The following is a 16670-nucleotide window of genomic DNA, read 5'->3' as shown; positions in this document are numbered from 1 at the left end:
TTGACTTGTGTTGCATTTTAAAAGTTAGATAGAGTTTGTGATGACCCTCTGCTCAAGGGCCACAAATGAACGTACAACGGTTTTTATAACGTGGCTCCTTGAGAAATGTACTTGTTTTCAGAACAATACTTGAGGAAAATAGTTTTTCTCTGGCTCGTGATGTTGGGGCCGGGCTCTGGTCTGGATCTGGGCTAGCTCCCCCTGCTGTCCGGTATCAACGCCTCCACCCCGGCGACCTTCAGGCTGACCGGCGCGCTCAACCTGGCAATGTAGGTCAACGACCGCACATCAGGTCTTGTGTTGATGGATTCTCTCCCAGGTTCACGATGTTCCGGGTCTTCCCTCTGGGACGGATGATCTGCTGGTCCCTCACACTAGAGACCGCCTGCCTGTCTTGACCCGGGCGTTGGGTTTGAGCGAGGCGTCCTCCATCAACACCAACCTGTCGAGGCGTCACTTCCTGGTGTGTTCACGGAGACCTCAAAACGAGGGGAACTTCAGTCTCGGATCGTGATCCTCATCCGCGGAGTCTAGATGTCCGTGGTGAACCGGGGCAGCAGGACCGGCTCCTGCCCGCGGTTGGTTCTGTAGAAGGGACAGGTCTTCAGGTGCAGCGCCATGGGAGGAGCGTCTGAGAAGCTCCAGGCGTCCACAGGTGAGAACATGGTGCTGAAGTGCCACACCTGAGGAGACACATACGCTCTTTGAATGTACTTTCATCGTCTTGGTCTATGGTAGTATCTTTGTTATTACAGTACTTTCATGTGTTTATTTCCTTCATCGTATTCCAGGATCACAGGGTCTGAAGCCGATCCCAGTAAAGTCACATAGCAAAGGTAATATTTGTATCAAAAGGTGGTTTATTAAGCATATAAAAGAGCATTAATCATCATATATGAAAGTATATAAGTGTCAATACAATATTCAATGGATGAATTAATTGATCATTCAATTTTATTTTGAATAATTGAGTTCAATAATCTGTATATGAAAGGTATAAAGAGTAAAAGTATATAGAAATTTAATAATTTCATTATTGAAATATTTGAATAATTTAATTATTAAAAAACACAGAATTTGATATTCTGATTACAAAAGAAAATCATGATAAATCTTTAATTCAATATAAAAATGCTGGTATAATAGTTCCATCTTACCAGACTAAACCAACCAATCACTGAGCCACTCGCTCGTCACATGATCATCTGCGCGTCGCATGATTGGCTGGAAGTTTGATCCAGTAGCTCTGTTGGTTATGTCTGGTGACTCTATTATACCAACACTTTCATATTGAGTTTAAAAGATTAAAAATGAAAAAAATATGGAATACAGATTTATTTTTTTAATAGTTGGATTGCTTGCTCTTTTTTTCTGTTAAAATATTTTTTGGGGAAATATTCAAATTATTTAAAAACTTGAGGCCTGAATTTTACTATTTAAATAAAAAGTATTATTTATTTATACTATTTAAATAAATACTAGAAATATACTATTCAATAAAAAAATAACTGCAGTATAACGATAACGATTTATTTGTTCCTTTATTATTTAATCGAGAAAAAAAAAAGTTTCAATTTCTAAAAATGTAGTACATAACACAATATATAACAAAATAACAACATTTTTATTTTTATTAAAAGTTTTTATTGAGTGTTTTTTTTTTATTGAATTTTTTTATTTTATTTAAAAAGTACACCGATTTTGATATTCCGAGTACCAAAATAAATGTTATAAATACAATATAAATGTAGTACATAACACAATATATAAAAAATAACAATGTTGTTATTTTTATAAAAAGTTTTTATTTGAGTAATTTCTTTATTATTGAATTTTTTTATTTTATTTAAAAAGTACACAGACTTTATTATTTTATTTTATTTAAAAAGTACACAGATTTTGATATTCTGATTACCAAAATAAATGTTATAAATACAATATAAATGTAGTACATAACACAATATATAACAAAATAACAATGTTATTTTTATTAAAAGTTTTTATTTGAGTACATTTTTTTATTGAAGTATTTTTTAATTAAAAAAGTACACCGATTTTGATATTCTGATTACCAAAAAATGTTATAAATACAATATAAATGTAGTACATAACACAATATATAACAAAATAACAATGTTATTTTTATTAAAAGTTTTCATTTGAGTCCTTTTTTTTATTGAAGTATTTTTATATTTAAAAAGTACACCGATTTTGATATTCTGATTACCAAAAAATGTTATAAATACAATATAAATGTAATACATAAGAAAATAAATAACAAAATAACAATGTTGTTATTTTTATTAAGTTTTTATTCGAGTAATTTTTTTTATTGAAATATTTTTTTTATTTAAAAAGTACACAGATTTTGATATTCTGATTACCAAAATAAATGTTATAAATACAATATAAATGAAGTACATAACACAATATATAACAAAATAACAAAGTTGTTATTTTTATTAAAAGTTTTTATTTGAGTCCTTTTTTTTATTGAAGTATTTTTATATTTAAAAAGTACACCGATTTTGATATTCCGAGTACCAAAATAAATGTTATAAATACAATATAAATGTAGTACATAACACAATATATAACAAAATAACAATGTTGTTATTTTTATTAAAAGTTTTTATTTGAGTCATTTTTTTTATTGAAGTATTTTTTAATTAAAAAAGTACACCGATTTCGATATTCTGATTACCAAAACAAATGTTATAAATACAATATAAATGTAGTACATAACACAATATATAACAAAATAACAATGTGGTTATTTTTATTAAAAGTTTTTATTTGAGTACATTTTTTTTATCGAAGTATTTTTTTATATTTAAAAAGTACACCGATTTTGATATTCCGAGTACCAAAATAAATGTTATAAATACAATATAAATGTAGTACATAACACAATATATAACAAAATAACAATGTGGTTATTTTTATTAAAAGTTTTTATTTGAGTACATTTTTTTTATCGAAGTATTTTTTTATATTTAAAAAGTACACCGATTTTGATATTCCGAGTACCAAAATAAATGTTATAAATACAATATAAATGTAGTACATAACACAATATATAATAAAATAACAATGTGGTTATTTTTATTAAAAGTTTTTATTTGAGTACATTTTTTTTATCGAAGTATTTTTTTATATTTAAAAAGTACACCGATTTTGATATTCCGAGTACCAAAATAAATGTTATAAATACAATATAAATGTAGTACATAACACAATATATAACAAAATAACAATGTGGTTATTTTTATTGAAAGTTTTTATTTGAGTACATTTTTTTTATCGAAGTATTTTTTTATATTTAAAAAGTACACCGATTTTGATATTCCGAGTACCAAAATAAATGTTATAAATACAATATAAATGTAGTACATAACACAATATATAACAAAATAACAATGTTGTTATTTTTATTGAAAGTTTTTATTTGAGTACATTTTTTTTATCGAAGTATTTTTTTATATTTAAAAAGTACACCGATTTTGATATTCCGAGTACCAAAATAAATGTTATAGATACAATATAAATGTAGTTAATAACACAATATATAACAAAATAACAATGTTGTTATTTTTATTGAAAGTTTTTATTTGAGTCATTTTTTTATTGAAGTATTTTTTAATTAAAAAAGTTCACCGATTTTGATATTCCGAGTACCAAAATAAATGCTATAAATACAATATAAATGTAGTACATAACACAATATATAACAAAATAACAAAGTTGTTATTTTTATTAAAAGTTTTTATTTGAGTCCTTTTTTTTATTGAAGTATTTTTTTATATTTAAAAAGTACACCGATTTTGATATTCTGAGTACCAAAAAAATGTTATAAATACAATATAAATGTAGTACATAACACAATATATAACAAAATAACAATGTTGTTATTTTTATTAAAAGTTTTTATTTGAGTCATTTTTTTTATTAAAGTATTTTTATATTTAAAAAGTACACCGATTTTGATATTCCGAGTACCAAAATAAATGTTATAAATACAATATAAATGTAGTTAATAACACAATATATAACAAAATAACAATGTTGTTATTTTTATTAAAAGTTTTTATTCAAGTAATTTTTTTTATTGAAGTATTTTTCAATTTAAAAAGTACACAGATTTTGATATTCCGAGTACCAAAATAAATGTTATAAATACAATATAAATGTAGTACATAACACAATATATAACAAAATAACAATGTTGTTATTTTTATTAAAAGTTTTTATTTGAGTACATTTTTTTTATCGAAGTATTTTTTTATATTTAAAAAGTACACCGATTTTGATATTCCGAGTACCAAAATAAATGTTATAAATACAATATAAATGTAGTACATAACACAATATATAACAAAATAACAATGTTGTTATTTTTATTAAAAGTTTTTATTTGAGTACATTTTTTTTATTGAAGTATTTTCTCATTTAAAAAGTACACCAATTTCGATATTCTGATTACCAAAAAAATGTTATAAATACAATATAAATGTAGTACATAACACAATATATAACAAAATAAAAACATTGTTATTTTTATTAAAAGTTTTTATTTGAGTACATTTTTTTTATCGAAGTATTTTTTTATATTTAAAAAGTACACCGATTTTGATATTCCGAGTACCAAAATAAATGTTATAAATACAATATAAATGTAGTACATAACACAATATATAACAAAATAACAATGTTGTTATTTTTATTAAAAGTTTTTATTTGAGTCATTTTTTTTATTGAAGTATTTTTTTTATTAAAAAAGTACACCGATTTTGATATTCTGATTACCAAAATAAATGTTATAAATACAATATAAATGTAGTACATAACACAATATATAACAAAATAACAATGTTGTTATTTTTATTAAAAGTTTTTATTTTAGTACATTTTTTTTATCGAAGTATTTTTTTATATTTAAAAAGTACACCGATTTTGATATTCCGAGTACCAAAATAAATGTTATAAATACAATATAAATGTAGTACATAACACAATATATAACAAAATAACAATGTTGTTATTTTTATTGAAAGTTTTTATTTGAGTCATTTTTTTTATTGAAGTATTTTTTAATTTAAAAAGTACACCGATTTTGATATTCTGATTATCAAAATAAATGTTATAAATACAATATAAATGTAGTACATAACACAATATATAACAAAATAACAATGTTGTTATTTTTATTAAAAGTTTTTATTTGAGTAATTTTTTTTATTGAAGTATTTTTTAATTTAAAAAGTACACCGATTTTGATATTCTGATTATCAAAATAAATGTTATAAATACAATATAAATGTAGTACATAACACAATATATAACAAAATAACAACGTGGTTATTTTTATTAAAAGTTTTTATTTGAGTCATTTTTTTTATTGAAGTATTTTTTTTATTTAAAAAGTACACCGATTTGATATTCCGAGTACCAAAATAGATGTTATAAATACAATATAAATGTAGTACATAACACAATATATAACAAAATAACAATGTGGTTATTTTTATTAAAAGTTTTTATTTGAGTACATTTTTTTTATCAAAGTATTTTTTTATATTTAAAAAGTACACCGATTTTGATATTCCGAGTACCAAAATAAATGTTATAAATACAATATAAATGTAGTACATAACACAATATATAACAAAATAACAATGTTGTTATTTTTATTAAAAGTTTTTATTTGAGTCCTTTTTTTTATTGAAGTATTTTTATATTTAAAAAGTACACCGATTTTGATATTCCGAGTACCAAAATAAATGTTATAAATACAATATAAATGTAGTTAATAACACAATATATAACAAAATAACAATGTTGTTATTTTTATTAAAAGTTTTTATTTGAGTACATTTTTTTTATTGAAGTATTTTTTTATATTTAAAAAGTACACCGATTTTGATATTCTGATTACCAAAATAATATATATATATATATATATATATACTGTATATATATATATATATATATATGTCTATCTAAAAGTGTGTCTCGCTGTGGTTATAAGCAGGTTCCTCCTACCTTCTGCTTCACCCTCCACTTGGACGCCCTCCTCTCCCAGCTCAGCGTCACCATCCCTCGGTCCTGCAGGCGAGTGCAGCAGACCTGCCTCAGGAGCCGGGACACCAGGGCCAGCTGGGACAGGGACAGACTGTCCAGGAACCGGGTCACGTGACACAGGACCTCGAAGGGCAGCGAGCTGAGGAGGTCTCCTGGCGAACGTCTCTGAGACGACTTCCTGGAGTGTTGGCCGGTGGAGGGACGGAGAGTGAAGCAGCCCAGATCCTGACTACAAGATAATTCATTATTATTATTATTATACAAGTATATCAGTGAAAATAGATTCTTTTTTTAAACGTTTTTTGAATTTAAGAATTTAAATAAATTGTTTAATTTCTATTTTCTAACTGAATACATTTTTAAAAATAGTTGTAGTTCCATTCATTCAAAAATAAATGTTCTAAATTCAATATATTTTAATTTATAGTCTTTTGAATTCAATATTAAAATGTTTATGTAAAATAGTGTCACCAGTCAATACCAACAGAGCACCGAGCTACTTCTAGGACGTCACATGATCATCTGTACGTCACATGATTGGCTGAAAGTTGGATACAGTAGTTCGGTGCTCTGTTGGTTATGTCTGGTGACTCTATTATACCAGCATTTAAATTGAATTTAAAAGACTATGAATACAAAAATATATTGAATTTAAAAGACTATGAATACAATAATATATTGAATTCAAAATACTATGAATACAAAATATATTGAATTTTAAAGACTATGAATACAAAAATATATTGAATTTTAAAGACTATGAATACAAAAATATATTGAATTCAAAAGACTACGAATACAAAAATATATTGAATTTAAAATACTATGAATACAAAAATATATTGAATTTTAAAGACTATGAATATATATTGAATTTTAAAGACTATGAATACAAAAATATATTGAATTCAAAAGACTATGAATACAAAAATATATTGAATTTAAAATACTATGAATACAAAAATATATTGAATTTTAAAGACTATGAATACAAAAATATATTGACTTTTAAAGACTATGAATACAAAAATATATTGACTTTTAAAGACTATGAATACAAAAATATATTGAATTTTAAAGACTATGAATACAAAAATATATTGAATTTTAAAATATATTGAATTTTAAAGACTATGAATACAAAAATATATTGAATTTAAAATACTATGAATACAAAAATATATTGAATTTTAAAGACTATGAATACAAAAATATATTGAATTTTAAAGACTATGAATACAAAAATATATTGAATTTTAAAGACTATGAATACAAAAATATATTGAATTTAAAAGACTATGAATACAAAAATATATTGAATTTTAAAGACTATGAATACAAAAATATATTGAATTTAAAAGACTATGAATACAAAAATATATTGAATTCAAAATACTATGAATACAAAAATATATTGAATTTTAAAGACTATGAATACAAAAATATATTGAATTTAAAATACTATGAATACAAAAATATATTGAATTTTAAAGACTATGAATACAAAAATATATTGAATTTTAAAGACTATGAATACAAAAATATATTGAATTTAAAAGACTATGAATACAAAAATATATTGAATTCAAAATACTATGAATACAAAAATATATTGAATTTTAAAGACTATGAATACAAAAATATATTGAATTTTAAAGACTATGAATACAAAAATATATTGAATTCAAAAGACTATGAATACAAAAATATATTGAATTTTAAAGACTATGAATACAAAATATATTGAATTTAAAAGACTATGAATACAAAAATATATTGAATTTTAAAGACTATGAATATATATTGAATTTTAAAGACTATGAATACAAAAATATATTGAATTCAAAAGACTATGAATACAAAAATATATTGAATTTAAAATACTATGAATACAAAAATATATTGAATTTTAAAGACTATGAATACAAAAATATATTGAATTTTAAAGACTATGAATACAAAAATATATTGAATTCAAAAGACTATGAATACAAAAATATATTGAATTTTAAAGACTATGAATACAAAAATATATTGAATTCAAAAGACTATGAATACAAAAATATATTGAATTTAAAATACTATGAATACAAAAATATATTGAATTTTAAAGACTATGAATATATATTGAATTTTAAAGACTATGAATACAAAAATATATTGAATTCAAAAGACTATGAATACAAAAATATATTGAATTTAAAATACTATGAATACAAAAATATATTGTATTTTAAAGACTATGAATACAAAAATATATTGAATTTTAAAGACTATGAATACAAAAATATATTGAATTTTAAAGACTATGAATACAAAAATATGTTGAATTTAAAATACTATGAATACAAAAATATATTGAATTTAAAGACTATGAATACAAAAATATATTGAATTTTAAAGACTATGAATACAAAAATATATTGAATTTTAAAGACTATGAATACAAAAATATATTGAATTTAAAATACTATGAATACAAAAATATATTGAATTTTAAAGACTATGAATACAAAAATATATTGAATTTAAAATACTATGAATACAAAAATATATTGAATTCAAAAGACTATGAATACAAAAATATATTGAATTTAAAAGACTATGAATACAAAAATATATTGAATTTAAAATACTATGAATACAAAAATATATTGAATTCAAAAGACTATGAATACAAAAATATATTGAATTTTAAAGACTATGAATAAAAATATATTGAATTTTAAAGACTATGAATACAAAAATATATTGAATTCAAAATACTATGAATACAAAATATATTGAATTTTAAAGACTATGAATACAAAAAATATATTGAATTTAAAATACTATGAATACAAAAATATATTGAATTTTAACGACTATGAATACAAAAAATATATTGAATTTTAAAGACTATGAATACAAAAATATATTGAATTTTAAAGACTATGAATAAAAAAATATATTGAATTTAAAATACTATGAATACAAAAATAGATTGAATTTAGAAAATGTATTTTTGAATTAATAGAACTAGGACTATTTAAAAAGAAATTAATTTAGTAAATAAAAATAAAGATTCAAAAACATTTAAATTTAATTCAAAAGTCTATGAATACAAACATATATTGAATTTTAAAGACTATGAATACAAACATATATTGAATTTAAAATACTATGAATACAAAAATATATTGAATTTTAAAGACTATGAATACAAAAATATATTGAATTTTAAAGACTATGAATACAAAATATTATTTTATTTAGAAAATGTATTTTTGAATTAATAGAACTAGAACTATTTTTAAAAAATGTATTCATTTAGAAAATAAAGAATTAAAAAATTCAAAATGCAAAAACATTTCACCTTAATCTAAAAGACTATGAATACAAAAATATATTGAATTTTAAAGACTATGAATACAAAAATATATTGAATTTTAAAGACTATGAATACTTATGAATACAAAAATATATTGAATTTAGAACATTTATTTTTGAATCATTGGAACGAGAATATCAAACTCCAAAATTGAAGAACATTTTCACATTTATTTTCGTTCAATCATAAAAAATTCAATTAAAAATGTTTGATTTCATTAATTTAATAAATAATAATTTAATATAAAAATGATTAAATTAAATGATTAAATTCTTAAAAAACTAAATCAATTGAATGATTCAATAATATTGCGTCACAGATGTACTTAAGTATGTTATTGACGTTTATAAATAAAGTTTTGCTCGTAAATCCTCTCACTTGTAGGTGACGTTGGCTTCGTGAGTCGACGGTTGAAATCTCCTCTGACTGTAGGTGCAGCCCAGGTACGCCAGGGGGCACCTGTGCTGGAACCAGCCGTTCATGCACATCTGGATGTCGCTGTGGACGTTCCTGCGTCAGAGTGTCGGGAGCACAACGTAAGGATCGGAAACGTTCCCGAAAACCCAGACTCACTTGTAATGTCCGGCGTATTCTCGTCGCTGGAAGGTCTGTCCGCACAGGAAGGTGAAGGCGGAGCTGGCCTTGTTGTGGCGGCTGCTCACGCTCTCCACCTGCAGCTGGAGGTGCAGCTCCCGGGGCTTCTGGGAGCTCAGGTGAGCCAGGGACGTGTCTCTGCGGAACGGGGTGGTCCTGAAGTTGTAGGTCTGCGTGCCCTCGTCCTCCAGAAGACCGTCCGTGCAGACGCTCTCGGCGATCAGGTGACCTCGCTGCTCCTTCTCCAGCGAGCACAGCAGCGACGCCTGGAGGACGAACCATGAAAACGCGTTTTAAAGACGTGAAGGTGAAGACTTTACTACGAAGGTATTTGTGTTTCTTTGTTATTCAATGATTTACTCATAAGAATTGCTTTGATACAAAAAATAATCATTTACTTGAAAAGTTTTACATTTAGAAAATACTTGTTTTAATCAAATACAAACTTTTAATACAAATAATAATGTTATTTTGTTATATATTGTGTTATATCTTATTTCTTTTTTTAATTTCAACTTTAATTTCAACTTTTTTTTCCCGATTAAATAATAAAGAAAACAAAAAGTATGTTATTGTTATCCTGCAGGTAATTTTTATTGAAATTTATTTATTTTTTTAATAGTAAAATTCAATAATTTATATATTGAAAAGTTTTACATTTCGTTAAAAAACACGTTATTTCAATTTTAAAAAAAATCAAAGAAATTGTTTAAATAAAACAAAAAGAAAATACTTGTTTTAAACAAATACAAACTTTTAATAAAAATCATAACGTTTTTTGTTATATATTGTGTTATATCTTATCTTTTTTTTTTTTAATTGAAACTTTTTTTTTCCGATTAAATAATAAAGAAACAAAAAATACGTTATTGTTATCCTGCAGGTAATTTTTATTGAAATTTTTTTTTTTTTTTGAATAGACCAGGGTCACAAAGCGCTTAAACAATCAAAACAATATTCAATAAAGTATATACTTTAAAGATCAAGATAAAACTGATAACACAACAGGAGTTCCAGAAAATCAAGGAAAAGCCTGAACAAATAGAAACGTCTTAAGATGTTTCTTGAAGGATATAAATCAATATAATATTACATTTATTTAATAGTAAAATTCAATGATTTATATATATTAAAAGTTTTTATTTGATAATATAAAATAAAAAAAATCGAACATTTCCCGACCCATTTTTTTTAAGAGTTATTTTAAAACAAAATGTTTTACATATATTTTAATTTTTGCCCCTTGAAATTCAATGTATAAATTTTAGTACAATAGAGTCACCAGACAAAACCAACAGAGCTACTGGATCCATCTTCAAGCCAATCATGAGACGCGCAGATGATCACATGACAAGCGAGTGGCTCAGTGATTGATTGGTTTAGTCTGGTAAGATGGAACTATTATACCTACATTTTTAAATTGAATTAAAAAGTCCATTAATAAAAAAATTTATTGAATTTATAACATTTATTTTTGATTTATTGGAATCAAAATACCAAACTATATGTGTCGAAAATTGCATTCATTTTTATATCAAAATAAATATAAAACATAATTCAAACTATCAATATACAAATTGCTGAATTCAATTACAGTACTACACATATATACTTGTTACTACACTATCACAACACCTGAGTCAAGTACTGGACAATACTACACATATATACTTGTTACTACACTATCACAACACCTGAGTCAAGTACTGGACAATACTACACATATATACTTGTTACTACACTATCACAACACCTGAGTCAAGTACTGGACAATACTACACATATATACTTGTTACTACACTATCACAACACCTGAGTCAAGTACTGGACAATACTACACATGTATACTTGTTACTACACTATCACAACACCAGAGTCAAGTACTGGACAATACTACACATATATACTTGTTACTACACTATCACAACACCAGAGTCAAGTACTGGACAATACTACACATATATACTTGTTACTACACTATCACAACACCTGAGTCAAGTACTGGACAATACTACACATGTATACTTGTTACTACACTATCACAACACCAGAGTCAAGTACTGGACAATACTACACATATATACTTGTTACTACACTATCACAACACCAGAGTCAAGTACTGGACAATACTACACATATATACTTGTTACTACACTATCACAACACCAGAGTCAAGTACTGGACAATACTACACAGATATACTTGTTACTACACTATACCAACACCAGAGTCAAGTACTGGACAATACTACACATATATACTTGTTACCACACTATCACAACACCAGAGTCAAGTACTGGACAATACTACACATATATACTTGTTACTACACTATCACAACACCAGAGTCAAGTACTGGACAATACTACACATATATACTTGTTACTACACTATCACAACACCAGAGTCAAGTACTGGACAATACTACACATGTATACTTGTTACTACACTATCACAACACCAGAGTCAAGTACTGGACAATACTACACATATATACTTGTTACTACACTATCACAACACCAGAGTCAAGTACTGGACAATACTACACATATATACTTGTTACTACACTATCACAACACCAGAGTCAAGTACTGGACAATACTACACAGATATACTTGTTACTACACTATCACAACACCAGAGTCAAGTACTGGACAATACTACACATATATACTTGTTACTACACTATCACAACACCAGAGTCAAGTACTGGACAATACTACACATATATACTTGTAACTACACTATACCAACACCAGAGTCAAGTACTGGACAATACTACACATATATACTTGTTACCACACTATCACAACACCAGAGTCAAGTACTGGACAATACTACACATATATACTTGTTACTACACTATCACAACACCAGAGTCAAGTACTGGACACTACTACACATATATACTTGTAACTACACTATAACAACAGCAGAGTCAAGTACTGGACAATACTACACATATATACTTGTTACTACACTATCACAACACCTGAGTCAAGTACTGGACAATACTACACATGTATACTTGTTACTACACTATCACAACACCAGAGTCAAGTACTGGACAATACTACACATATATACTTGTTACTACACTATCACAACACCAGAGTCAAGTACTGGACAATACTACACATATATACTTGTTACTACACTATCACAACACCAGAGTCAAGTACTGGACAATACTACACAGATATACTTGTTACTACACTATCACAACACCAGAGTCAAGTACTGGACAATACTACACATATATACTTGTTACTACACTATCACAACACCAGAGTCAAGTACTGGACAATACTACACATATATACTTGTTACTACACTATCACAACACCAGAGTCAAGTACTGGAAAATACTACACATATATACTTGTAACTACACTATAACAACACCAGAGTCAAGTACTGGACAATACTACACATGTATACTTGTTACCACACTATCACAACACCAGAGTCAAGTACTGGACAATACTACACATATATACTTGTTACTACACTATCACAACACCAGAGTCAAGTACTGGACAATACTACACATATATACTTGTAACTACACTATAACAACACCAGAGTCAAGTACTGGACAATACTACACATATATACTTGTTACTACACTATAACAACACCAGAGTCAAGTACTGGACAATACGACACATATATACTTGTTACTACACTATAACAACACCAGAGTCAAGTACTGGACAATACGACACATATATACTTGTTACTACACTATCACAACACCAGAGTCAAGTACTGGACAATACTACACATATATTCTTGTTACTACACTATAACAACACCAGAGTCAAGTACTGGACAATACGACACATATATACTTGTTACTACACTATAACAACACCAGAGTCAAGTACTGGACAATACTACACATATATACTTGTTACTACACTATAACAACACCAGAGTCAAGTACTGGACAATACGACACATATATACTTGTTACTACACTATAACAACACCAGAGTCAAGTACTGGACAATACTACACATATATACTTGTTACTACACTATAACAACACCAGAGTCAAGTACTGGACAATACGACACATATATACTTGTTCCTACACTATAACAACACCAGAGTCAAGTACTGGACAATACTACACATATATACTTGTTACTACACTATAACAACACCAGAGTCAAGTACTGGACAATACTACACATATATACTTGTTACTACACTATCACAACACCAGAGTCAAGTACTGGACAATACTACACATATATACTTGTTACTACACTATAACAACACCAGAGTCAAGTACTGGACAATACTACACATATATACTTGTTACTACACTATAACAACACCAGAGTCAAGTACTGGACAATACTACACATATATACTTGTTACTACACTATCACAACACCAGAGTCAAGTACTGGACAATACTACACATATATACTTGTTACCACACTATCACAACACCAGAGTCAAGTACTGGACAATACTACACATATATACTTGTTACTACACTATAACAACACCAGAGTCAAGTACTGGACAATACTACACATATATACTTGTAACTACACTATAACAACACCAGAGTCAAGTACTGGACAATACTACACATGTATACTTGTTACTACACTATCACAACACCAGAGTCAAGTACTGGACAATACTACACATATATACTTGTTACTACACTATCACAACACCAGAGTCAAGTACTGGACAATACTACACATATATACTTGTTACTACACTATCACAACACCAGAGTCAAGTACTGGACAATACTACACATATATACTTGTTACTACACTATCACAACACCAGAGTCAAGTACTGGACAATACTACACATATATACTTGTTACTACACTATCACAACACCAGAGTCAAGTACTGGACAATACTACACATATATACTTGTTACTACACTATCACAACACCAGAGTCAAGTACTGGACAATACTACACATATATACTTGTTACTACACTATAACAACACCAGAGTCAAGTACTGGACAATACTACACATATATACTTGTAACTACACTATCACAACACCAGAGTCAAGTACTGGACAACACTACACATATATACTTGTTACTACACTATCACAACACCAGAGTCAAGTACTGGACAACACTACACATATATACTTGTACTACAATATCACAACACCAGAGTTAAGTACTGGACAATACTACACATATACTTGTAACTAGAAAAAACAATGCTTAATAAAAAACAAATACATTTGATTCAATATTCCGACGACACTGATTAATAACCAGCCTCTTACCTGAACTTCATCCCAGATAGGGACGTCCGTGTTCCCCTCCAGGTCGCTGGTGTCCACCGCTCTGCTCTCTCTCTTGTAAAAACCCGGGTTGCGAATCCGATTCCGTTTGGCCAAGAAGCTGCTCGGCACCTGGAAGGTCCTCACGGCCACGATCTTCATGGGCTCCACGTGTCCGAACTCAAACCTCTTCATCTCCGGAGGCGCCGCCGAACACTCGCCGTTCACCTGTCGGCAGCTGGCCCCGCCCACCTGTCGGCAGCTGGCCCCGCCCACCTGTCCGCAGCTGGCCCCGCCCACTTCCTCCTCCATCACCGCTCCCAGCGGTTGACCTGTGGTTGCTTTAGCTCCGCCCCCCTGAGCCTTGGCCTCCCTGCAGCCGCCCCTCTCCATACTGAACATGCGCTCCCAGGCATTAAACTGCTCCAGGACCTCCTGATTCAATCCTTCTCCTCTGGCGATCGACTCCCTCTCCTCCTGAGTCAACTCCTCCTCCTCCTCCTCCTCCACCTCCTCCTGTGGGGTGGTCACAGAGAAGATGCTGAACGCCTCCCACTGACCCGTGGTTTGCTCGATGGCCGCCTTGGCCGCTTCCTCCTTCTGAATGGCGGCTCTCCTCTGAACCTCCTGCTCCTGCCGCTCCTCCTCCTCCTCCTCCTCGCCCACGCTCAGGACCAGCTCCGGGAACAACGTCTTCATCTTCAGCGAGTGGAAGAGTCGATCCTGGTCCTTCAGGGCCATGTCCAGGTCCAGACCGCCGCCGCCCTCCTCCCGGCCTCCGTGTCGCAGCAGGTTGTCGTGGAGTTCGGGGTTGGGGTACGAGTGGGCGTCGTTGACGGGCCAGCGGTTCCACTCCATGGAGCAGGAGACCACGCTGGCGGGGCAGTCCTGCAGGTGGGCCGCCCGGGAGGAGCGGGTCAGGTGGGCCGGGCAGCCGTACTGGACGTTCAAGCAGGGCACCCTGACGTCGGGGCAGAGCAGCAGGTGGTCCGGCTCTTTACACTGGTGGTACACGGCGCCGCAGAGCAGGCGACAAGACACCAGAGCACAACACACGTCCTCCTCCGCCGGAGCTCTGCAGCGCCGGCTGTAGCAGGAGTCACAGTGGGCGTGCTGGAGGCCCCTGGGGGCCCGAGAACGACGGTTCTGTTGGAAGAAAAGTTTTAAAAAAGGCTCATAAAAATCCATTTTTCAGCTTTTTAAACACAAGAGCTAACTTGACTTTAACTGTTTCGTATCTGCTTCAAAAATGATATACTAACAGAATCAGAATGACATAAGTAAGTAAGTAATTTTTATTTATATAGAGCTTTTCCAGACCAGGGTCACAAAG

The 16670-nt window shown here is 29.3% G+C and overlaps 1 protein-coding gene across 1 annotated transcript in view; it reads right to left on the bottom strand.

Moving 5' to 3' along the window:
- The window catches only part of LOC148065754 (F-box only protein 40-like), a 19257-nt gene continuing 2587 nt past the window's right edge, over nt 1–16670 (bottom strand). Inside the window, exons 3-8 of the mRNA XM_087807640.1 lie at nt 15680–16483; nt 15341–15640; nt 10025–10311; nt 9830–9961; nt 6043–6310; nt 1–683 (exon numbers count right to left, since the gene is read on the bottom strand). Coding sequence (XP_087663766.1) covers nt 531–683; nt 6043–6310; nt 9830–9961; nt 10025–10311; nt 15341–15640; nt 15680–16483 — 1944 coding nt within the window. The 3' untranslated portion in view covers nt 1–530. The remainder of the gene's footprint in view (nt 684–6042; nt 6311–9829; nt 9962–10024; nt 10312–15340; nt 15641–15679; nt 16484–16670) is intronic.

This window comes from Callionymus lyra, chromosome 14 (assembly GCF_982586985.1).
Source record: "Callionymus lyra chromosome 14, fCalLyr1.hap1.1, whole genome shotgun sequence".
NCBI classification, from domain to species: Eukaryota; Metazoa; Chordata; class Actinopteri; order Syngnathiformes; family Callionymidae; genus Callionymus; species Callionymus lyra.
Note: the sequence above shows the minus strand (reverse complement) of the source record. Positions and strands in the feature narration are given on the sequence as shown.